Consider the following 25,629-nt stretch of genomic DNA (forward strand, 5'->3'; position numbering starts at 1 on the left):
GGAATTGGGGGAACATGAGAGACAGGCCTAGCCCGTAGGCCATTGCTTACAACGCAACGGCCCAAAGAAGAGAACAAGAAAGGAGTGGTTCATATATTAGCTCCTAACAAAGGGGCAGAGCACAGTGGAATGTCTGTGGGCCTGCCAGACCCTTTGTGGGTGACTTGTCCCAGGGAGTTGTCTTGCACCGGGACAGGATTAGATATCCCGCACTGTGACTCCAGCAGGGGCCAGGCGTGCCTTAGTTTTGAACTTTTAATTAAGACTTTTAGTAATTGGTATTGATGCATTTTTCAATTAAGACTGAAGAGAATGGATTCAGAATTTAGTTAGTGGACTCCAAATTAAACTCTGGAACATGATCCTTGTGAAAAATCATTTTAGCTTATCAGTAGTTGGCAAACATTTATACAACAGTGGTTGTTCTGGCTGTGCCTTTGGCTGCATACTAAACTGAACAGCAAGCTGTGTCCACCGATTGAATGAAAAAAAATAATGATTTTGTGTTACAGGGAACTTTTTACAATATGCCAGAGGGACCTACTAGAGTTGCTTTAATCTTGAACAATGCTTGCTTCTTGCAGAGGCAAATTATGCAAATGGGTGCTTTGTGTTTCCTAATCAATCAGGCCTTTGTTGGAAGTGTGGACTGCCAGCAAGCAGAATTCCTGTCATCTTGGGGAAGGAAGGGGTTGCAAGTCAAAGCACTGCTGTGATCCACAAGACACTGGTCCAGGGCTCTGAACTGGCCCTAAGTGAAATGCAGCCTTTCTTTGAGAAGAATCCCACTGTTCTGTACAGGGCTTTTGCTGTGGGGCGTATCTTGCATCTTGCTTTGGGAAATTTACAAAGCACTCAGGAGGGAGCAGCGGAGCAGGCTGTTGCGCAGGTGACTCAAACCAGCGGGGCCTGCCACTGCCACGACGGCAGATGGCAGCCATGCCCAGCTACCTTTGTGTCCACTCTGCCTGAGTGAGCGCAGTGTTAAGTCTTCCTAGGCTTGTCTGCAATGGGGGGGGGGGCATGCGTGCGTGTGTGTCTGGCGTTTCAGCTTTGGCCTATGTAGATCAGTTAACCTTGCTTAATCCTTTGATTCCAAATCAAAAAGAAAGCAATAGAGAAATGTTAAAACCCTTTGGGAAAAAACAGTAGTGTTTGTGAGCGAGCTCCTATTACTGCTTGTGTGTTAGCACTTGAGTTGCCATCTAGATAGTGAGGAGTGTGTGGCTGACCCACCCACCGTGCTTGCAGGTTATCTGTCATACCTTTATGAACTCTCCAAGGGCATAGGAAATAAAATCCATTTGGAGCATTCAGTAGTTATTGAGTATCTGGGTGTGGTGGTGCATTCCTCTAACCCCAGCTACTCTGGTAGCTGAAGCAGGAGAACAACCGGGAGAACTTAGCAAGACCCCCATCTCAGTAAACAAATCCACCAACCCATGGTGGAGGAACCACTGCGGGTGAGTGCCTATGTGAGCAGCTGTGTCAGATGGTCATGAAGACATGATAAGATAGGGACACCTCTGAAGGAGAGAGGCTCGCCAGAGGGACCTCAGCCTCTCCTGGAAATGGCAGAGAAGACTTTGGAGCATGACCTTGAGCAGAGCCTCCTGAGCAGGAGAAGGTCAGAAGTGGAGGGTTCCAAGAGGGAGGCTCTGAGTCTGGAGAAGGCAGCAGGAGCTGACCTTGGGGGTAGTAAGGAAGCCAGTGTACAGTCTTAGTCAGAGAAGAATTACTTTTCTGTTTGTTTTAAAACATTTCTGATTACAGAAATTATACGTACTGATGGTTGACAATTTTTCAATGCAAAAAAGTATTAAGAAGCAAAATCCCCAAATTGTGCCCCCCAGACAGCTTTCACTATTTGGGTGAGTAGTCCCTGAGGTCCCTCTCTGTATGTACTCAGCTTTAAGTAGGCACTGCGTATATTTCACATGTGGGCCACACTGCACACTCATTGGACAGCCCTGCTTCTGCCTGAGCTCTCCGTGCTCAGCAGTGAGTTGCATCTATGGCAACAGAGTGGGTTCATCGCAGCATCACACTTGAGGGGTTTTGTTTGTGTGGAGTAAAACCTGCTAAGGTATAAGGACAGGTAACATCAGAGTCTTCCTTTTCCCCATCAGTGCATCTGATCCAGGCACCACACGACTACTGTTTTAGAATCACTTTGCTTTTCTGATAAATGGGTTGTGTGGACGAATTCAGTGTTTTGATGTTTGTAGAATTAGACTTATTAAAGCAAAACCAGTGAAAAGTGAACTTGATTTATTTTCAGAGAAAGAAAGAGATGAATGAGACGAATACCTGTGGTTTTAGAATGGTGTTTGGCTAAGAATAAGCGTAATGAAAAAGACAGATCCCAGCTGATCTGGAGTGTGGCTGGCAACGCTGTGCTGTCCCTTTTCCTGAACCGCTTTGTTCTCAATGTCCCACCTACACTTTCATAAAAGCGGTCCTCAGAGACATCGTCATACTCAGATGGGACAGCAGGGCCATCCACGTGAGTAGACACATCGGCATTTGCTTTGGGGGTCAGACAGTCTTCCATTTACTTTGAACGAGTTATGTGTAATGTGTCACCTCAGCATCTTCTCATCTGGGATCATCACGGGACATACCCAGTGTGGTTATTAGGAGAAGCAAAGACATCACGAATGTCCACAGTGTAGTAGGTATGCAATGAAATTGATTATTAACTTGTGCTACTATTTTTTAAAAATAATTTTACGGGCTGGGGATTTAGCTCAGTGGTTTCACCGCCTCCTGTGCAAGTGCAAGGACTCAAGTTCGATCCCCGGTACAAATAATAATAATAATAATTATTATTATTATTATTATTATTTTACCCCTTTTCCTTTGTAGTGAAGCCCAGGGAGATTAAGCAAATTGCTCAGAACTTCAGCTGGCAAAGGTTAAGAGTTTAGGGGAGTTAATAAAGCATTCCCCCTTATTCCCAGCCTAGCATTGGAACTGCCTGAAAGAAAAATAGAGGAATTAGAGAAGAAGCCAAGTAGAGAGGCTGGCTTTAGCTTTATGGCCAAAGATGGGTGGAGTTGGGCCAGAAAATAACCTCTCTGCTGGCTGGCTCATCTGAAAATGGGAGGAAAGGGCAGTATCTCACTCCCTCCTCTGGATCATAAATCAGGTAAACCACTCCTTGTCTCCCTAGAGGTGAGGAGGCTTGGAAGAGAGGCCAGGAATGTTGGTCTAACTGTTCCTCCTCACAGCAGTGAGCGGGAGAGCAGGGATTATGACCCAAGAATCAGCTACCTCCCTGCATTCCCACTGGTCTTGCTTTGTCTGCCCTACTTTTCCCAAGCCACACACAGTTCTTTGCCCAGAGCGTCTCCTCTGCACTGGACCTAATCCAGAGCTAAAGGGTGACTTGGTGCCCAGGATGAACTGCCCATACTTGTCCAGCCAGGCTTTCTGACCGTCCTTGTCACAAAACACAGGCAGCAGTGGACTTGGAGGAAACAGTTCTGGCCAGTGAAGACATGCCCTTCTTGCAGATCTTTCTGTAGCCGATGCAGGGACTTTGGTTTTGTTTTGGGAGGGTGGAGGGGTATTTTTTTATTTTGTTTTGTTTTGTTTTTGTGGTACTGAGGATCAAAGTCAGGGAAGGCCTCACACATGCTAGGCAACCAAAAAACCACTTTTTAAATTAGCATACGCAAATACTGCCACATAAAAAACCTGGCTTATATTTCTATGAAGAAAAATTAAGATTTAGTTAGGCCAAACTTCAGTAGCTGATTAGTCTGTTCACAACATAATATAACATAAATAATACGACCTTACAGTCACATAGACCCATGGTCAACCCCAATTTTGCCCCTATTGGTCTGATGATTGTGTGGGCCTCAGTTCCCATGTATATTAAGTGAACAGTGGGTAACATCTGAGTCATACCATTTTTACAAGGTGCAGGGATGACAAGGTACACGTGCAGCAGTCTTGCACTGCCTGGCTCGTACATGGCTGTGCTTGGTGAGTAGCAATCTCTGTTGGCTAAATCAAGCGTGCAGTGAGCAGTTGACTGTAGATGTGAGTAGACGAGAACAGCCTGGTGTTGCTCACATAGGCTGCCTTGCCCTTCCCAGGCTGCCCCTGGGAACACAGTTCTAGAGAACTCCCACCTGGTACTTCAGTGGCCTAGGTTCAGTCCAGACTTCAAGCCGTGTGTCTCTGAGCAAATGTCTCCTCCTCCCTGACTCCATCTTCTTGGCTGTGTGATAGATGTGTGGCATTAGTGCCTCCTCTGCGGCTGCTTTGGGAAGCAGGTTATCTAATGCTTGCAGAGCTCTGGGAATTCTGCCTGCCTCCGAGTTTTGTTGTTGATGTTTTTAAAAGTGATATTGATCCTGTTAAGTAAAATGTAAGCAAAGCCTTCAAATACGTAGAAATAAAATAACTAGAGATTATTGGGGTTTAGTTGTTAGTTTAAGTATGGGCTATTCTAGTTTGGTAGCAGAAAAATCTATATCTCCACATGATTAAAAATGTTAAAAGAAGATACAGATATGAAAATAGACACAGAGTATTACCTACAAGGAACCTGTGTGTACACATGCACCCATCTTGAGCAGTTATCACCTCATGACTTATCTGTGTCTTTTCTTACCTCCCCCATCTTACTTTGAAGTGAATCCTGGCTATTAAATCATTTCACTGTGAATTGTTCAGTTCTTATCTCTAAAAGAGAAGGAATTTAAAACCAGAGAGATAAATAAAACATAATCATGATCCATAATACCATCATCACACCTAAGTAAAAATTCCTTGTAATTTCTTAGTATCATTCAGAACTGAGTGGAGATTCTTTAACCAGTGTAGTAACAGTGATGCATAGCAGTCACTAAAATGACCAACGTCAGATCCAGTAGAGAGCACCAGCACACACACAGCACGGGCACTGAGGGCTCTCGTGCCAGTTCTGCCACTTTCTTTCCACTAAGAAAAATACCTGTTGTCAGAATTAAGCAGAGCAGCCCACTCACAGTGAGTGGCACAGGGTGATATATAAGAATATTGCGTTCTGTTCTGTTTCTCTTTTAGCTATAGTTGAAGTTTTAAAAGCACGGGATTCTCTGTTCTCTGTCCATACCCATCCTCCCAGTGGAGATATAATGTCACATGGCAGAGCCTTGGTGGGGTGGAAGGTGGTCCACTTTGGGGACATGATCATCCCACGGGGCAGTCAGGCTACACTTGGACAGACTTGGTGGCATCACCGCACCTTCCAGACACGCCTGGCCAACTTCCCTGGGGGAACTACTGTGCACAAATCGCTGGCTTGTCCCTCTTCATCTGTTTATCCACACCGTTGTCTAAGCACAGCCTGTGCAGTACCTCTCTGCCTTTTTGATCCAGCCAGCACATTAGGGTTTATCAGCCGTGAAGCCTTTTTTGTTGGATTTACCTTCGTTTCCCCTTCCAACAATTGGGCACTGCTGGAGTTACAAAATAATGACTAGGACAGAGGTCTTGACCTCAGGGACTTAAGTGAAGTCTGGTGGGTGCCGCAGATAAATACTTCTGATGTAACCCAGAAAGTGCAAACGGGTGTCTGTCACAGATCAAGGAGGTGTTCTGAAGGCTTCATGGAGGAGGTGACACATAGGAGAACCTGGAAGGATGATCAGGGGTCTCTAGGTGGAAGAGGCCGCTTGCCAAGTGGAGGAAGAGGGGTTACAGAGGCGCCCAGGGTGTCCCTCAGCTGTCTACCCTGCTGTGGGGCTGCACGAAGCGGCTTCCACCCCAGACTACTCCCTCGTCTCCGCTGTTCCGTCTTGTCCCTGACCTGGTCCCACGCAGACCTCACCAGCGATCTCTTCCCCTCAGAACCCTCTCCCTTCCCTCACTCCCTGTGCCGTTTGCCGTGACTAGGAAATTGACTTGAGTATTAAACAGCAAATGTACCTTAATTTTACTGATTTCCTCATCAAATTTTACACCAGAGTGGTTTCTCTCCTATTGAAAGAAGGATTCACTTTAGTTATATGCATATGTCTTTATCGTACAAGTGACTCAGAAGTAGCACCTGTGTAAAACATTAAAAATCCAGAGCATACAACTATTCAAACTCAAAACACTGGAAAACGTAAGGAGCATATCAGAATTGTGTGAAATAAGCAGTCTTTGGCAGTTTATTCTCAAAAATAGGGCTAAGCCTAACAATAAACAGACCGCTTGGCCAGGAATCTCTCTAAAGGTGCTGGCAGTCATGTGATTAAATTGTCAAATCCTTTTTGTACAGAGATAACCCTGTTGTAATGCTGTTTGTGAACTTCACTGTGCCAATTTAGACAAATCAAAGACCTGTTGAAGTTTTTTATAATTGACTTGCTATGATTTTGAGGTGTATTTTTAAGGAATATAATAGAAATTTCGGAACTCTCAAATATCTAAAATAATCTTGATGCTTCCTTTCTTTTCATTCTTTGCATTAGGATGTTATTTTATACATTGTGTTCATGTTAAGTATTCAGTTATCATACTGATGTTGTTCCTAAGTCAGTAATTACTTAACACCTCTTACGAAGACTTAACCTGGAACAGGCTTCACTCTGTTTTAATGAACTCATGTTGTAGAATTGGCCCTCACAGAACGTGTGAAGCTAGGACCACATCTGCTGGGATTTAACTGAAACCTCTGTAATTATGTTTTCATGAGATGCTCCTGGGGCTCATCCTCTTGCACGGGTCTACTCTTGCAGGCTAGAATGAACTAAAAATGAGGAACGGGGCAAAGGAGTATAGTAGATTCCTTTGGACCTTTTTAGCTTTTCATGGAAAGCATTATGACTTCTGAAAAAAACTTATGAAGATTAAGACCCTAAATAGACGTGTTCATTTCTTATTGCCACTTTAACAAATTACCATAAACTTGTGACGTAAAACCACACAGACTTACTATCTTACAGCTCTATGAGTCAGATGTCCAACATGAGACTCCCGGGTATCATCAGGCTGTGGGAGGACTCTTCTCCATTCCTGGGCTCCTTCCTCCATCTTCAGAGCAAACAGCAGTGGGTTTCGTCTTCTTGCACAACATTACTCTGCCTCCCCCTTCATGGTTAAGAGCCCTCATGTTGCTTGGGCCTCTGTGGCTAACCAAGGATAATCTTCCTACTTGAAGCAAGTCAGCTCACTAGCAGCATTAATTCATCCACTACATGAATCCCCCTTTTTCATGCAATATAGTCACAGATTCAAGGACATCTTTAAAGGAAGGGGCCTGGAAAAGCATTATTCTGCCTTCCACAGTAGGTATCATCCTTAAAGGAAGGGGCCTGGAAAAGCATTATTCTGCCTTCCACAGTAGGTATCATCCTTCTGTGATTCTTCAGTTGCCACTGTGTATCCAACAGTTACAAAAACTTTGAAGGCTCTGCTTAGACAGGAGCTGTGCCCAGCGAGTGCTGGGGAGAGAGAGAGCACCCTCCAGCCCCTAGGACTTGCAGGCTCATGAGAGGAATTCTGCCCATGGTCATCGCTGGGGACTGGCTGTGGTGGAAAAAAGCAGCTCTGCTGGCTGATTTGCCAGAGGGCCACCAACGTGTGATTTGGGGGGCTCAGTCAACGGGGAAGAGTCCTAAATCCCAAAGAGAAACCAGAGTTCACCACTGCCCCCTGTATCCACCCACCAGTTCCTTTGCTTTACTCCTTTTGGTTGTTCACCTGGCCCCTGAACAGGAGTGAGGGATAAGGAGTTTTTGACCCCTCGTGGGTAGGGGATAGGATAAGGGATGGAGACCACTGAAGGTTTGAAGCGGGAATCTCTTGATCAGATCTTGCATGTGATATGATGAAGCCTTCCTTGCACATCTCCTAAAATTTTTTAACAGACTTAAAAGTGAGATTTCGCGATGCAGCTTAAGTGGAAGAGGAGAGGAATGTGAGGAAGACAGTGGTACCGTGGAAAATGTGCCAAATTTGGGCTTAAACCTGAGCTCGGCACTGAGCCCTGCCTCCCACACAGGGAACGTGTGACCCCACGGTCCTACAAGTCAGTCTGTCTGTGAGGTCCGCTTTCCCGAGCTGCTTAGCTCGGGGTTCTTGGGAAGTGGGAGGCAGGGGTGCGAAAGTGCGGGTCACTGCGGGTGCTGGAGAGACTCCGGCGTTGCTCAGCTGTCCAGCACAGGGATCTTGCGGCAGCCTCACTTACATTGTTTTCTTCGATCCCTGCCCGGAAGGGTCTTAGGGCACCTTTCTGAGCTGCCTTTATAATAATAGTCTAGACTGGTGGAATGTTTTCTTTTGTGAGAAATGCTATTTTGTGTTTAGACCTATTTTCATTCCACAAATGTCTATTGATCACTCTTTGTGCTTCCTGGGCCTAGAACTGCAGGGGATGCTGTGCAGCCCCTCTCTGTGATGCCCCCCATGTGGCCGACAATGAAGCTGTGTAAAAGTGAAGTCAGCGTCCACAGCCAGGTGTAATTGAGTGCCAAGTGTGTGGTGGGCAGAGTCCTTTTAAGTTCAGAGCAGAGTGAAAATTAGGCTGAGTTGGCCTTGATGAGAAAGCTTTCTGAAGAGATGAAAGTTCAGCAGCCCTGGGAGGCCGGCCCCATGTGTTTGGCAGGAGTGCAAACTGGGAGCTCGGGAGGAGAGCGAGCGGGGTCGGAGGAAGACGCAGGCTGAGTCCAGTTCACCCTTCTCCCCTTCTAGAAACGCTTATATGCCTGGCAACTGCAAGCCGGGTTCCTTCCTACTCCTTTTGATTTTATTTGTTTAACTGTGATTCCCCAGCTCCACACTCAGTACCAGGCACATGGAAGACACTGCAGGGTGGGTTCCTGAGACTGGGAGTCAGCCCGTGCCTTGGCGTTCCCTTGACTCATCCGTGGAAGCAGACAAAGGGGAGACGGAGACTTGCTGAGCAGAGATAAATCATCTTCCCGGGCCTTTCTCCAACCTGGCTCCTCTTTGGGGCCCTATTTAGACACTGTAGCTCCAGCCTGAGCATCCAGCCCCTCAAATGCTTGCCTGGGAGAAGGAATACTTGTAAAATCATAGATACAGACACACCAGGAAGGGAGTTGACCTTTGTGGACCTTGTGCTGCTCGATTAGCAGATGTGTTATCTCATTTCGGCTCCACAGTCCTTAGAGCTCATCTGTCCTAATGTCACAGATCACGACCATGAGAGGGAAGAGGGGCCGCTGATAGAGACCAAGTCAGGAGCCGGTGACTACACGAGAGTCTGAAAGCAGAATCGCTCGCTGCGTAGCTTTACAGCCTTCCCGCAGCCTTCGTTACATCTCCACTGATGTGGAATTTATTACATGATTGTAATCTGCTGTTTGCTTTTTTAATTTTAGATTTCTCACATTGGCAAACTGAAAGATTTTCTTCTGGAGCACAGGAAAGATTATATTAATGCTTATAGGTAAGTGCATCATTTTTTTGCCATGACTTTGGTGACTGTGTTCTTTTCCATACTAATATTGCTGTTGCTTTAGAGCTTTCTGTCCTCATATTTTGCTTAACAGCTGAGAGCTGTACTGGGGAGGATCAGTTTGGCAGCAGAAGAAGATCTGCAGTGTAAGAGAGGTCCAGAGCCAGGGCTCTGCTGCGCCCACAGCCCAGGCCTGATACCGCAACAGCAGCCTCTTCCGGTCTGTTTGCGTCTCCGCAGGTGCCATTGTCTCCCGGCAGATAACACTCCCTGCCCACTTACAGAGCAGTGCGTGAAGTTGGGGACACATGAGTTTGTGTCTCCTGAGCCTGTGAGGAGCAAGCTTTGCGAGCTCCGTTGGGCTGCTTTTACCTGCCTCGCCGTCCTGGCCTGGGATCATGGTGGTCTAGTGGTGTCCTCAAGAGCATGCTTCTTTCCCTCACCTTCTGTCCCTTGCCTGGCCTTCCCTGCTAGTGCCCAGCCTCAGTCCTGCTGACCATCTTCTTCTGTCCTCTCACTGGCTTTTGACCTTTGCTACAGACAGGAGCGTGGCCACTTTGGCGTGGCCTTCGTTTCTCAGGGCTTTGATCAGTCCTTTTCCTGGTGCCTGGGTCCAGTTTCCACCACTGCAAACACCCGTTGGATTGTGTCACCACCTGAGCAGACCCACCACTGAATACCCGGCCGAGTCAGCGTCGGCGCTAGCCCCACACCATGGCTTTGCCTTTGGTGGTCTGGCCCCACTTCGAGCCCTGCCTGCCTCCTGGTGTGCCTTGCGTCCTGCCAGGGTGCTCCTGCCCTGCCCGCCTTCCAGGCACACACTGTTCTCCCCACCCTGCTGTGCCTCCTCTTCAGATTCCAGCACTGTCTTCTGGGAGGCCTTTTCCTACCACCCTTCTTGAAGCAGAACTCTTCTGTGTTAAGCTCTGTTTCTGTATCCTATTTTTTCATAACACAAATCCCGATTTATAATTATTCAGTGATAGTAATAGGTTATAGTTTATCATCTGTCTTTGTCAACAGTTTGTAAGTGTCATGAGGTTGGAGACTTTGTCGGCTCTTGCAGTTAATAAATATTTGCCAAATGAATGAGCAACTCCACAGCCTTGAAGTGCACCATTAGCCCAATGGTTCTCAGCCCAGGTGGTTTTGGGAAAGACCTGCCAATATCTGGAGACTTCTTAGAGAAGTGCTCCTGAGACCTAGTGGGCAGAGGCTGATGTGCCGTGGTCTTTCAGTGCACAGGACAGCTCTCCACAGTGAGGCAGCATCTGCCACAAAGATCGGTGGCACCGATATTGAGACCTCCAGCCTCACCCTTTGCTCTCTGCAGATTCACTCACTCATTCATCAAATGTTTGTTAAATGCCTGCTCAGTGGCTGGGACTGTCCTAGATTCTTAGGGCACATCAAGAATGAAAGAGATGTCACAAGCGCAAGGTCCTGAGTTCAATCCCAGTACTGCCAAAAAAACAAGAAGGAAAGAGACGAATCCTGCTGCATTTGTGGAGCTTGCATTTTAGGGCTGGGCAAAACCAAGCACCAAGTTTATAGCAAGTTGGTGACCGGTCCTGTGGAACACAGAGTAGAGCGGTCCCTGGGCTTGGAGTGCTGGGGAGGGCTTGTAGCCTCACGGAGTGGTCAGATAGAGGTGTCCCATCTGGCCTCCTCTGGAAATGGGGAGCCCTGTACAGGGTCACTTTCATGCCTGCCTCAGCACCGATCCCCCTCCCCTCTGTCTGTAGGGGATCGGTTCCCTCTGTTCTTAAGGGTCCCTGTCCTGCATTCGTGATTCCCACCTGTTCCTGATGAGCAGGCTCTTTTCCTTCTCCCTTCAGCGCATACACTTGCCCTTGCCTCCCCCTTGAGTCATGCACATCGTCACCTGCTGTTTCATCCGGTGCCCAACACAGGGAGGAAGTCTGCGTCGGGGATCAGATCAGATGGCCTTCTCCAAAGGGCCAGAGAGTAAGCGCTCTAGGCTCTGTGCTCCTCGTTGGCTTTCTGTCACATATTCTTCTTTGGTTTTTGTTTTATTTATTGTTTTCTCTTACAGTCTTTGAAAAATGTCAAGGCTGTTCTTAGCTCTCAGATGGTGTGACCACGCCTGCGGGCTATGGTTTGCTGACCCTGTGCGGCTGCCCACCATGGGTTCCTCTCTGACCCTAAAGGTGCTTCTCAGTTTCCACCACCTTGCTGAAGCTTTCCTCTCTGACTTTCTAATCACCAAATGCAGTGGCTTTTCCTCAAACTGAGTATAAATGGAATCACTTAGTACACTGTGTTGTGTGTCTGCCTTCTCTCACACAGCACATGGCCGCAGATACCAGTGTTGCTCTTTCTTGCTGTGTCATTCAGTGTGAGACTGCCACAGTTTACTTCTCCAGCCGGGACGGTTGGGGTGTTCCTAGTTGAGGGCTACTGTGAATAAAGTGGCTGTGAAGATGCGTCTTGGACACACCTTGTCTCGAGCACCTATATTCATTGAGTGAGTGCCTGGGAGTGAGATTTCTGGGTCACACACATGGTAGGTTTGCACTTGGCTTTAAAGTAACTACTAAACAGTTTCCCCAAGTAGTGTGACTCTGCCAGTAGCAATGCACAGGAGTTGCGTGTGCACCACGTCCTTGTAGGCGTTTAGTTGGATAACCGTTTTAGTTGGATCTTTCATTGTAATCATTGTAAATGAAGTCTGAAGTGATAGCTCGCTGCATTTTAAATTTGTCTTTCTCTAACGATAATGTTGTTGAATATTTCTTGGCCTTTTCTCAGCTCTTAAAATTTCTCAGTTTCTTCAGATTCCTCAGTGCCTGACTTCTGTTAGAGTAGTACCAGCAAAGGATTGGGGTCCAGGACCAACCCCGGCCAGGACACTAGTCCGTGGATGCTCAAGCCCCCATGTAAAAAGGCGTAGTTTTGCATATCCCAGAAGTCCCCTCTAGATTCCTTACAATACCTAGCACAGGGTAAACGCTGTGTAGATAGTTGTCATACTGTATTGTGTTGGGACTAAGCAGGAAAAAGGCTTTGCCTGTCAACTGCAGATCCATTTATTTTCATCTGAATGTTGTCAGTAGTTGAATCTACCAAAGTGAACATGTTCATGAATACAGAGGACGAGGACCGACTGCAAGTTTTGACTTTGACTACTCCATTGTTTGCCACTTTGTCCTTTATCTACCCAGGGTTCTGCTTTTAGCACTTTTGTCATTTGTTCCTACTTTGCATTAAAAAGAAATATCTACAGTCATCTGTGTGTCTACGCCCCCACCTCCTCAGCTCCTGATCGGTTCATCCTGAGTTCTTACTCTCTTCAGTACCATGTCAGACAGGCGGAGATGAAAAAGACAGTCTCTCACTCAAAGATGCTCATTGTACAGGTGAAGGAATGATGCAAATCACCTAAAATGCCTTTTTGAAAGACTAGGTAGAATTCTAAAAAGAAAGAAAGCATTTTGACCAAATCAGCTTCTGGGAGGGATATCTTCTGGTTTCAGCACACACAGGAGCCCACCGAGCAGGGGCTGTCCCCACCCCTTCCCTGGGCTACACTGGCTTTTACTGTGGGAATCATCATCAAGTGCACTATGCGAACGAGTGGAAAAGCAGAGTTTGACAGAGGAGATGGCACATTAGGAGCATCTTCTTGGGATTTCATCTTAACAAAATGAGATATTTACTCTTCAGGAGTCTTCCTCTCACAGAGTTTGAGAATATAAAAGAAATCCTCTTGGGGAGGTTGCCTTTTTTAACATTGTCACTATATACAAAATTGGAAATACTTTATATAAATTCTTCAACAGAAAAAATACTTATTATACCCCCAGTGAGTTTTAAACAATTCCTGATGCTATGTCCACTTATACTTAACATAGGCAGTGTTATGCTTTTGAATGCATTTCATTTCTACTATTTTGGAATACACTAAAATAATTATCCCAATGCATAGTGCAAAGAAAACTTTTGGTTTTTTGGTTGTTTTTTTTTTGGTACTGGGGATCAAACTTGGGTCTTTGCGCTTGCACAGCAGGCTGTGAAACCACTGAGCTAATAAATCCCTGGCCCAAAGAAAACCTTTTTAACTTCTGTTAAAATAGTTGCTTAACGCTAGATGGCAGTGTAAATTTTATTTCTAAAGGTGAATGTATGTATCAAATACTAATTTGATAGGCCATAAAATGGAAGCCAGAGAGAATCTGGAAGCTATAAAACTTATATAAACCTGTCAACTTCCACTTTCTTTCTTTAGTACCTGGAAACTTTGGTTGAAGATGTGATTACAGAGACCTTTTGTAGAGCTCCATTGTTAACTTCTTGTTGCTTTGAAAAGGCGTCTAGCAGCGTGAATGCAGGAAACCAGGAATCAGTGGTTTGGCTGCAGCCGTCCGGTAGAGACCGTGGGAACCTGGGAGAGCCATTCCCTGTGTGGATGCAGTGCCGCCCTCCAAGCCAGAGCTCAGCAGACCCCAGCCTGCTGCCAGCTCCAGCCCACTGCCTGTTAGCTGAGAGTCGTTTTGCACATTAAATGGTTGGGGAAAATAATAACAAGAATAATACTTTACCACATGTGAAAATCACCTGGAATCCAGATTTCAGTATTCCTGATAGTGATCTGCTGGTGGCACATGGCCACGCCTTTTGTTTGTATACTGTCTGTGGCTGCTTTTGCACACAGATAGAAGTGAGTAGTGGGGACAGACACGAGCCCACAAACTCTGACATGCTCACAGCTGGCCCTTCTCAGAAAGCTTGCATGGCCACGGAGGAAACAGTCATCTCCCAGGAGGAGGTAAGAGGTTCAGAGGAGAAGGCGTGACTGAAATGCAGTGCCAGAGCAGTCTCTTGTCATGGTGTGCGTGTCCAAGTGCAGTAGTGTTACACTCCTGATCGTAATGGTGTTCCCGAGGCAGTTAGCCTCAGTCTCGGAAGATCAGCCCCCACGCTGTGCTTTCCAGGGTCCCCACCCCCCACCGCTCCCACTGGTATCTCAGCCCAGCAGGCCATGAGCCGGACCCCACACCCCCAGCTTCAGTGGTAGCAGGCCTGGGCCAGGGGACGACAGCCAGCTCCTGCCCTCTCTGAGCAGGCACCATGCTACAGGCCCGGAGCCCTCAGTCTTGACCAGTCCTCCCTTCATTGCAGAAGCTCAGGCTTCTGCTCACTTGCCTGGAGCTGACGGTTCATTGCCAAGCCGTGTACCCTGGGTCCCATGGCCAACTCTGTTCCGGTCCCTTCAGAAGAGCTTGGGCTTTGGCGCCAGTGACACCTCAGTCCGGTCTCAGCTCTGCCATGCATTAGTCATCTGGGTGCATAACTCACTTAATATCTTTGTTCCTGTTTTCTTTTGATAGAAGGTGGATAATGGTCTTGTGAAGATTAAATGAGATGTGTGTAAGGGTTCCTGGCACACAGAATTCCCTTGGTGGACGATAATTGAGTTAGGACTCCATTTGGCTTATGATGCACTTGGAGGGAGTTGGTTAGTGAACAAAACAAAACCTCCCTGTTTCCTGAGGGTGGGTCTCAGGAGGGAGAGACATGGGATACAGGAGTCAGATCAGCGACATCTTATCGGGTCTGTCATTGGTAAAATCAGGTTGGCAGCCAGGGCTGAGGTCTGCAGGTAGGTGGCCTTGGACACGGCTCCTGAACTACACAGATGCATTCAGCTAGTAGCGTCACTGAACAGTCGCGGTGCCTGGAGCCCAGGCAGCAGGGCCAGGCCCCTTCACGACAGTGAGAAAGGGTCAGAGCAGAACTCTGCTGTCTACAGCAGGCAGATCCTAGAGTGAGAGAGACAGAGGGGAGTAGGGCCAGTTACATGCCCAGTTCTTTGACCAGGGACCAATCAGAGACGTCCCTGCCACTCCCACGGGTGGAGGGTGAGGAGCTAGGAGGCCAGGTGTGTCCTGGGGAAGCTGATCCGCTGATCCGTGAGGAAATGTGAAGGCCAGAGGGCAAGCGCCCCTCCCACTGCCCCTCCCGGAGGTGACAGACTGCTCCTGCTCCTGCTCCCCTGCCGCCTGTGTGGAGGTGGGACTGCTGGCCTTGGCCAGCTCCTGGAGCGTGTCACATGGAGTGTAATCACTGAAGTGAAAGGCTGCTTGCAGAAGTACTGCCTGCAGACCTAGGAGGCTGTGTTAGTTTGGCATGTTAGAAAGCTATAATTTTTTCCAGAATGGAGAGCTCAGACTTTATTGACCTGTTTAATTTTTTTGTTTTGTTTTGTAGTAATGACATTTTACTAGAGCAGAACAGCATGCAACCTAGGTAGCCTCTGGCTGGCTCTCTGAATAATCTTAATTAAAAATAGCTTCTCCACCAGTTTCTCTGGTTTATATATGTTTTCCACAATATCTTGACAACAAAACCCCACTTAGGGGAAAAACTTTTTTGATTTTTGTTGTTGATACTAAAAGAATGAGAGCACTATCAATTTCTACTTTAAAAGGTTAGTGTGTGTGTGTGTGTGTGTGTGTGTGTGTGTATCCTAAAGGAACATCACCTTTTGAGTAATCAGTTTTAGCAAATTAAACTGCAGACCTTTTTAGTTTCACTGAGCTGAGTTTCCATTAAATCGAAATACGGAGTAGGAGGATGTTAATCTGTGTCCTTGGACTTGGTCATTTGCAGGTCTGCGCTGTCTGCGGGGTGCATGTCCCTCAGAAGTGGAACCTTGGGGCTGGGGATTTAGCTCAGTGGTTCCGCTGCCTGCCTTGCAAGCACAAGGACCCCAGTTTGATCACCGGCACCAAAAAAAAAGAAGCGAAACCTTGCTGATTTAGGAGCCCTTGACCTCTCCAGCCTCAATTTCTGACAAGCTGATTTCCAGGAGGGACAAGCGAGACTCCTGGTCCCTCTGCCCACCCTGCCCATCGCTCCCTGGAAGGAGAGGCAAAGGGCCCTCAGAGGTGGGGCAGAGGCCTCACCTCTGGGACTTGTGCCTCAGAGAGAGTTCGTTCTCTTATGGTTCCATGTTGAGCTGGACTAACTAGGTCAAGGAGTGTTGGGTAGGGAAAACTCCGAGTTGGCTGAGAACAGGACTTTCCATTCCCCAGGAGGCTGAGGACCTCCTTCTTCCCTCCCCTGCCTACCCTGGAAATGTGGAGGCGGGGCGGGAGTGGGGCAAGGGCCGCACCGAGGAAGAGGGGTGTGACCCAATGGCTGGGGTGGAAGAGCCCAGGCTTCATCACCCCTTTCCTCCACAGGAGGCCTGGACGCAGAATCCATGCATTCCTGCTTATTTGTGTGTAGGTTTTCTCGAAAATACTCTGGAAGAGGGATGTCTTATTTTTCTTGTCATTGGGACAAAATAACACCCACAATTTAAAGGGGCAAAGGTTCATTGGGCTCATGGTTTTGAGGTTTCAGTCCATGGTTGGCTGGCTCCAAAGCAGAGGCCATGGCAGAGGGGAGCTGCTCAGAGCATGGTGGCCAGGAAGGTGAAACGAGAGAAGGTGAAGTGAGGACGGACAAGGGAGAGATACCCTTCTGGGTCATACCCCAGATGACCCCACCTCCTAAGGGCAAGTCTGCTGTCGCAGGCCATGATTCAGTCACCTCCCAAAAGCCCTGCCTGTGAGCACATGAGGCCTGGATCCAGACCACAGCGGGGTGTGCCTGCAGGCGTTCGGATGGAGGTGAAATCTCGGCAAGAGGACTCACTGGGAGTGCAACTGCAGCTGTACCTCAGCCCATGCTGTCCACTTCCTTACTGATTGATCAACCTGCTAAGTGCTGGGCATCCCTTTAACCATGGGGATATAGCAGTGAACACACGGTCAAAAGTCTTGGCCTTTATGGAGCTTCGGTTTGTGGGTAGCCAAGCACGCTGGTGCATGCCTGTAATCCCAATATTCTAGGAGGCCGAGCCAGGAGGATCATAAGTTCAAGCTCAGCCCAGACAGCCTAGCAAAACCTTTTCTCAAAAAAGGGGTGGGAGGAGGCTGGGAGTGTAGCTTAGTGCAGAGTCCCTAGATTCAATCCCTAGTACCTCAAAAACAAATCTAAAGGGCCAGGAATTTAGCTTAATGGTTCTGCCACCTGCCTCAAAACCACAAGGCCCTAAGTTTGATCCCCAGCACCAAAAAAAAAAAAAAATCTAAAATATATAGGATATTAAGCAGGATGAGTATCTGGAGAGTGGGAGAGGGAAGAGGGATGGAACATGTCAAGAAACTACAGTTTTATAAAGCTGTGTTAGGGAGGGCCTCGTGAAGAGGGTGACACTGAGGAACCACCTGAAAGAAAGGCTCGGTTTGTGCGGGTGTCCGAGGAATGACCATTCAGAAGGGGCACAGCCAGCCAGGGCGAAGGTCCTGAGGAGGGTGTGCCTGAGGGTTAGGGAGCAAGAGGAGGCAGGGTGGCTGGCACCAGGGGATGGGGGCTAGGCACAGCGAGTCCAGAGACAGCAGGGTGCCAGGGCTCACAGGTCGTTTGAAGGACCCAGTAGTTACCGTCAGGAATTAGTGCCTTGCGCTTTGGTGGGAAGCCACTGAAGACCTGGGCAGGGGCTGGATAGGGTCCAGGGGTCACTGGAACATGCTCAGCATGGCTCGTGTGCTTAGCAGAAGAGGGCCTGGCAGGGCGGCAGACCAGCTGGAGCCCTCAGACACAGGCTGGGGGGGATGTGTTGTTTGTACCAGAGAGGGAGCAATGGCTGTGATGAGAAGAGACCAGACTCTGAGGATATTTTGAAAGTAGAACCAACAGAATTGCTGATAGATTAGCTATGTGCTGGGTGATAAAAAGGAGAGCTCAGGGTGACCTCGAGGTTTGGGGCGCAAGTAGCTGGGAGGATGGCATTGCCACCAACACAGATGAGCAGAGGCCAGTGACTCAGTTGTGACATATTTGCAGTGCAGATGAAACGTCTGAAGAAGTGGAACAAGCAGGCAGTTAGGTGTGAGTGTCTCAAGTTCAAGGAGAGGTTCCGGCTGAAGTATAACCTTGACTTGTTAGTATGAAACTGGTCTTCAAAGCCCAAGAGGATGTAGAGTGAAGAGATGCAGATAGCCCTGGCTTGCCCAGTAAGAGAAATGGGCAGGAGCCGAGAGGTGTCAGCAGAAGTGCCAACAACAAGCCACCAGGGAAGGAGCCAGAAGACGAGACTGTGTGGGGTCACGGAGGGCAGGGAAAACAAACCAGAGAGGAGGAGTCGCCTGCCCTGCTGGGTCTATGGAGAGTACAAGGGAGGCATAGACTGAGCCAACAGGAGGCCATGGGTGACTTGGTGAGCAAGGAGGATAAAAGCCTGTTTAGTCGAGTCCAAGACAGAATGGCCAAAAAGGAGAGTAGGACTAGAAGTGTTGAGAGCTCTGCCATAAAAGGGAGAAGTTGGGTAGTAGCTGGTAGGGGCATGGAATAGAACTGACTTTGTTTCATTTCTTAAGTTGGGAGGAATAGCAGCTTGTTTGTATGCAGTTAGGAAGTTTGAAGTAGGTAGTAACTAATAAAGTCATGCAGTGTTCACTCTGGGCCAGACACAGGCTGAGCACTGGCACATGTTTCAGTTCACTCAAGGGTGATGCAGCAGGAGAGTGGCTGGGGTGGGGCACTGCCAGGACTGGAACACTGCCGCCCTAGAAGGTGGGGTGTGGGCCCACAGGAGGCACTGCAGGAGGTGGGGGGAGGGCTCAGAGAGCAGGAAGCAGGGCAGTCAGGACAGGACAAGACAGGAGAGGGGATGTGGTCATCTTGGGGTGCCGGGGAGCGAGGACAGCAGCGCTTCAGCATGGTTGCCAGGCAGCGTCCCTTAGGTTGGAGAACATGAGAAAGCTGCTATTTTGATCTGTCTGTTCCCACCTGATGCTAGACCAGCTGAATGGAAAGCTGCTCATTACTGGCTCTCAGTTTGTCCCAGCCTCTGGCTCCCAATGACTCTTCTGTCACTGCCTCTGCTCCTGGCATTCTCCCAGGGCCAGACTTTCCTGGTGGCCCTCAGAAGATTAGGACTAAACAAATGAGATAAATTAAAACTAGATCCGAGCAAGCCAGGCTGTTTGAGGACCTGATGTAGGAGACAGCCTTTACTGCAGTTTTTAGGCTTCCTGAGCTCACTGGGCTATAGTGAGCACTTCCTTGCAGAGGAACTGTCCTCGGCCCTGGTTCCAGTTTGTAGCTGCTGTACTGTGTGACTTTTCTTGTAGCACTTCAGAAACTGATCTGGTATTCCTTAAAATCTCCTTTAGTTTCCCAGGGTGTTAACAGAAAATGGTTAGGGGACCATTTGTCTGGTTTCTTTTTTCAAAACAAAGTGTTAGTCATGGAATATTTGATTAGCACCAGTTTATTCCTTTCTTCCCAATTCCAGGGCCCTCTGCTCTTCCTGCTGGGTTGTTATGGATGCCTCTTACTCACTCAGGCCCAGATGTCAGCGTTTGTTGATACTTTGCCTCTGGTATCTGTTCTACTCAGGACAGTTTTACATCTCAGCCCTTCTCTTTCTGATCCCTTGCCACCACCCAAACCCTGCTGTTGCCACTTCCTCAACAAAAACCTACTGAGCTCCTCCCTACTACGTTGTACTAGAGAGTGCAGAGGTGAAGGAGTCCCTCACCTGACCCTCCCCTCAGTTCCCCCAACACAGTGTGGCCATGTTTATCTTCACTAGCTCAGCCTTTCTATTGGCCTAGCACTGAGGCCCACTGACTCGTCCTTCCGCCTGTCCTGCTGATCTCAGTCCTGACTGTGTGGCCTTGGCAAGTTATGCACCTTCTCTGAGCCTCAGCTGCTTCATGTGTAAAGTGGGAATACAGTAGTACCTGCCTCATCAAGTTTTGAGAGTTAGGTAGGTAAATGTACACGAAAGTACCAAACCAGTGGTTAGTGTCAGTGCACGGAAAGTGTTAATAAGGCTGGCCTTTGTCTTGTGGTATATAAACATGCATAAACCTGTAGGTGCAGCTCTAATACAGTACTGGGAGCAGTGTCTACATTGCATTCAGTTCTGCAGCCTAGACACTAGAGTTTAACTTCAGAATGCATATTGGGCAGATGAGTCTTACAATGTGTAGCTAGAGTCCGATGTATATTTGGAAATTAATCTGTTAATTTAGTATTCATAGAGCAAAAGTAAGGTTGTAGTGTTGAGCTTCTGCCCGTACCTTTTCGATATCTTTACCACAATGTAAAACGCTTGTCATTCTTTCATCTCGCCTCAGGAAGTGTCTAATTGTACATTAGATTAATAGGCAGAAAAGTATCAGTGATATTTTGTGATTTTGAACCTGTCTTTTCTTGATATACTCATCAACTAAATAAAAATACATTCTTCTTTAAATTTCTGAACCAGTGAATAGATTTTAATACCCAATTTTTTCCTTTCTCCATGAAGGAAATTGGCTAATCCAGACTGAGTCTAATATATAGATAAATTGGGATCTGTAATAAAATTTCTTGAGTACATAATAAAGGAAATGAAAGCAAACTTTGATGAATGTACATATGTATGCCCTATGAGGAAATATTTTATGGAATTATTTGCCAGATACTTGACTTTTCCAGAAGAGTAATAATTTTGTGATTGTGATAGCTCAATTTGAGGCTGCATCCTCAGCAACCTTTCATTACTTTTGGTGACTGTCAGGTGGCCATTATACATATCGTAGGAATTCAAGAGTCAGAACCGTCTGTGTGCTCGGGACCCGTTTCCTCCGAGTGAGGCCGTCCCTCCGCCATTGTCTGAAGCCCAGGCCCCAAACACGGTCCCCTCGCTCTGCCCCGCCTGCCCTTCGTGGCTGGATGTGCAGTCGTGCAGACCAGACTCCCTGGGCTTCTTGTTTGCCTCCACCCCCAGCCAGCCCACGGTACCTACTAAATGTTTCCTATATCTGTCACACACGCATGTGCACACACACACGCACACACACGCACGCCAGGACACTGCCAGGGCTCCGGCTCTCTTCATTCTTCGTCTCTTCCTGAACTCTGGCAGTGGTCTCTTAACCAGCGGAGAGCACCAGGGCCTAGTCTCATCTGCCTCCAGCCACTGACCTCAGAGGAGCCGTGTGAATGCAGCTCCTCTGTTGTAATCAGTCCTCAGCAGCTGTTCCCAGTGATGAGCACAGGGGCCCTGTTCCAGCTGAGAGTGGAGGATCATGCTTATATTATCACTGTGTTTATAGAAAGCCTATTGATATTGGGAAACAACTATCACAGTCAGAAACAATTTTAAATAAGTATGCACTTGGGCCGGGGATTTAGCTCAGTGGTTTCGTCGCCTGCTGCGCAAGCGCAAGGACCCGAGTTTAATCCCCGGTACCAAAAACCAAAAAGAAATAAGTATGTACGTTTTCATCACAATACCATCCACATTTATTTGAAAAATAGCGCAGGCACATGGTAGACACATTCCGTGTGGAGACACTAACCACGAGCGTGTGGTGCCGCCCCTTTGAAGCAACCCAGGCAGCCCCGAGGTGCATCTCAGGGATGTTTGCTTTACGTGGGACCAGCCTGTTTGCTCCTATTCCTGGCCTGCCATGGGCTGGAGCTGACGTGGCTGTGCTGCCCACTCCCTGCTGGTGGGGAATTTGTAGCTGGTCTTTGCTGCTGCCCTCCGTGCTGAGTTCCTGCACCTCAGCCTGCCGGCACCACCCCGAAGGAGCTGTCCACTGTCCCCTTGTACGTTACTGCCATTCACCACAGCTCCTTGTGGCCCTCTTTCTGTGTCACCCCTGTAGTTCAGTACCCTCTGTGCAGGTCAGTGTAAGCCTCGTTCAACTCTGCGCTTTGCCCCTGGCCCATTCCCTGACATTTGGAGACTCAGCCCATATGTCTGTGTCAGTATGAAAGTGAGTGAGGGGATGAATAGTGAGGAGTCAGTCAGACTAAGTCTTCAGCTAGTTTCAAACACCATTTGAGGTGTCAGGAAAGCAGACTTGAACCAAACTCCCTGCTTTCATGAAGCTTCATTCTACTGGGAAGAGACAGACATAATTATTTAATATTTCAGGGAATAATGAATGCAATTTTAAACAAGTAGAGGTAACAGATAATGGCAGAATAGCAGTAGAATTGGGTGGGGTCCCCAGACTCCATATCACAAAGCAGAGAAGGGCAGCTTTGAGCTGAGAGACAGTCATCTAATGACCAGCACAGGTATAAAAAATACGCACCATGCAGATGCTACAGGAAGCCCACAGGGTGGTCAGGGGGGCCAGGCCCGAGGAGGCCACCGTAGCTGCCTGGGGTCAGCAGGATGGCCATTGTGACCAGAGTGAAACAGACATGGGAGCCAGTGCAGGAAATGGGGTCACAGTGGTACGGGGTGGTGAGACCCAGTACCTCAGTGAGACTCGCTGGCTAGTGGGGCTGATGGGTAAAACACATTATCTAGGATCCCTTGTGGTTTAGACTTTCAGCTGTAAAATCCAGAGTGTTGAATTAGGCTAGTAGCATCACCATTACTAATTATGCTACCACACTCACCTAGGTCTTAGGAAGATGAACAAGGTAAAGAGCTTCCAGATTTTGAGCTTCAAGGCGCAGTATTAAAAAATGAACATCCTTAGCACAGTAATTTTAGGTTTAACTGAACAAGGGAAATGCAATTTGTTTCGAAAAGCTCTTTTATTGTGAGTTTTGAAGACTACTTGTCGACATCAAAAGATAACAGCCCAAACCAGCTTCTCACGTTTATTTCCAGAGTCCCAGATTGTATCCCTGCATGATTTTCCAGACACCACGCAGGTGAGCTGGCAGTGTAGACGTAACTCGGTCACTGTGTCGTGAAACCCCCAGAGCTGCCCTACAGGTCCAGCTCTGCCTCCTCTCCCCGGGCCTGCCTTCGTGGTCGACTCCAGGGGTTTCCACTTCTGTGTGCCACCCTCTGGATGGTTCCTCCTCCTCCTCCAGTCTTTGGCTTCCCTGTCGCCTGGTCAGAGAAGCCTTTCCTCCCTCCACAGCCCAGGGGAGTTGTTGTTTACTGGTGCCCTCTCATTTTCTTCTTCTCTCTTTTTTTAGCCATATCATGTCTGAATACGGGAGGATGACAGACACAGAGCGAGACCAGATTGACCAGGATGCTCAGATATTCATGAGGACCTGTTCAGAAGCAATTCAGCAACTCAGAACAGAAGGTAAAGTACTCTGAAGACACAGACAGACAGCCATGAATATGTCAGGTAGTTACGAAAGATTCATATGGCACCAGCACTTACAATTCCCTTCTCGGTTCTGACTGAGAGTTAGGGTTGAAAACTTTAAAATCCAGCTGGGCGTGGTGGCACATGCCTGTACCCAGCACACGAGGAAAGTGAGGCAGGAGGATCGCAGGTTGGGGAAATGCAGCCACTCAGCGAGACCCTGTCTCAAAATAAAAAGTGAAAAGGGGCTGGGGACTAGCTCAGTGCAAAGGCCTGGGTTCAACCCCCAGGATCAGAAGGATAGAAAAGAACCCACGTTAAATTCTTCCTTTCCTGATCTGCTGTAACCTAACCTGTTGAAGGTCATGAGAAGACTGTCATTCAAGGTAAGCATCTGAGAGGAGCGAGATGGGAGGGACCTCTGCAGAGGGACCAGAAATGTACCAGGGCCGGGCTCAGAGAACATGTTCAGGGGGACAGGGCTGATGACACGTGGGTAAGGGTGGAGGGCGATCATGTGAGTTCTGCTGGTCTCATTAACATAAACGTAGGTATGGCACCCTCGTGGCTAGGAGGGGATTCTCACCCTGGCTGCTGAGCAGTGCGCCTGTCTCTGCCACCTTCTGCCTGGGTAGCCTGGCATCATCTCCCGGGCCTCTGTCTGTTCATCTTGAAAAGGCAGGTCATTACAGGGTCTGTCTTCTCACAGGTGTTGTGAGAACTAAGCTATACCCTTACAGCATTCCTAGAACCATGCACGGCACCAGGAGGGCTCTCATTGTCTTGCTTTCCCTTGGGTTTACTCCCCATCGAGGCCTGGGATGGCTCCCCAGGTCCCGTCTCTTCCTCTGTGCCTTGTTGATGCTCTCAGGCAGATAGATCGCATTAATAGCAGAATTCCAATTGCCAGATGCAGTTGGACAGACTTTTGTTGGGGACACTTCCATGAGAGCTTTGGTGGGCCACTCATGAGTGTGATGAAAGCTACTGAAATTTTTGTCAGAAAAACATGCATATACGGAGACTGTGCCATTTCGTGAGGTCGTCTTAGCAGACTTCTGTACGGAAATTCATGCAGGAAAGGCATCCTTCTGGCTAGGAGTCAGGGATGGCCGCTGGAGAGGGAGAGTGTGACTTGGAGTCTAAGGGACCCTGGGAATGTGAGTAGCCAGTGGGTAGGACAGGGCACACCTAGGCCAGGGACTGTGTGGTCGGGCTGGATTTAAACCCGTTACTTGAAGGTCAGCGTGTGCATTGGTGACTACTATTCCCCCAGAGCCAGCACTCAAGCAATTACTGTCCCTGGGTGCTGAAAAAACATAAATTAGGTGGCTATGGTTTTCCTGTGGGCTTAGTCTTCCACTCTGGTAAAGCCTAATAAATCTTACTCTTAAAAATGCACTCTCCCTTGACACGAGACTTGTTTTACAACCGTGTTTTAAGAAATACTCTCCATAAAGTAACCCCCTCGAGGCAAGTGGTGAGCTGTCTCCGGGACCGTTAACCCAGAGCCCTGAATGCTGTCCTTTTCTCTTTCAGCCCACAAGGAGATACATTCCCAGCAAGTGAAGGAGCACAGGACCGCTGTTCTGGATTTCACTGAAGATTACTTAAAAAGTATTGCATTTTCTCTTAAGGGTTAAATATGGCATGTCACAGTAGATGTGGCTCAGCATGTGGTTCTGCTAGCTGAAGGCTATTGTGTGTCATGTGATGACTCCTTCGCCCAGGAAGCCGTGTTACATGGGCCCTGTCTGGTGTTCTCCCTGCAGGAGTGTGCAAGCTTTACTCAGAGCAGAGAGCCATCCGGGTGAAGCGCCTGGTGGACAAGAAGCGCCTGTGAGTACCTCGGTTAGCAGCTCCAGGGCGGAGGGCACTTCCTGTGCCCTGTGCTGGGCTGGGCTTCCTCCCCACTGAGCGCAGCCAGTGCTTACTGGGTGCACCATGCAGCACTCTGGGCTCAGGGCCAGGATGCGGAGGCCCAGCAGATGTGGTCGCTCGCCCGTGGTCCCACTGTCAAGGGGCCTCTGAGCTGAGCCCCAGCCAGGCTGTTGCTTCCACACTTGTCTCTTGCCCACGTGGTTCCTCCACTGACCCGTAAGGCGGGCCGCTGGTAGCCATTTCACCCTGGTC

At 48.3% G+C, this 25,629-nt stretch overlaps 1 protein-coding gene across 8 annotated transcripts in view; it reads left to right on the forward strand.

Annotated features, from left to right (window-relative positions):
- The window catches only part of Stx18 (syntaxin 18), a 105,803-nt gene that overhangs the window by 54,379 nt on the left and 25,795 nt on the right, over window positions 1-25,629 (forward strand). For 6 of the 8 annotated variants that reach the window (XM_004847302.4, XM_021260303.2, XM_087187333.1 and 3 more), the window contains 4 exons: window positions 9,333-9,400; window positions 23,375-23,490; window positions 25,036-25,113; window positions 25,269-25,335. In XM_004847302.4, the coding sequence (XP_004847359.1) occupies window positions 9,333-9,400; window positions 23,375-23,490; window positions 25,036-25,113; window positions 25,269-25,335 (329 nt within the window). Of the gene's footprint in view, window positions 1-2,302; window positions 2,507-9,332; window positions 9,401-23,374; window positions 23,491-25,035; window positions 25,114-25,268; window positions 25,336-25,629 lie in introns of those variants that run through there. The other 2 variants (XM_021260301.2, XM_013073046.3) reach the window with 2 other exon arrangements.

The sequence above is a fragment of the Heterocephalus glaber genome, unplaced genomic scaffold (genome assembly GCF_053883595.1).
Source record: "Heterocephalus glaber isolate CG9 unplaced genomic scaffold, H.glaber_assembly_v1.0 deba00001509, whole genome shotgun sequence".
NCBI classification, from domain to species: Eukaryota; Metazoa; Chordata; class Mammalia; order Rodentia; family Bathyergidae; genus Heterocephalus; species Heterocephalus glaber.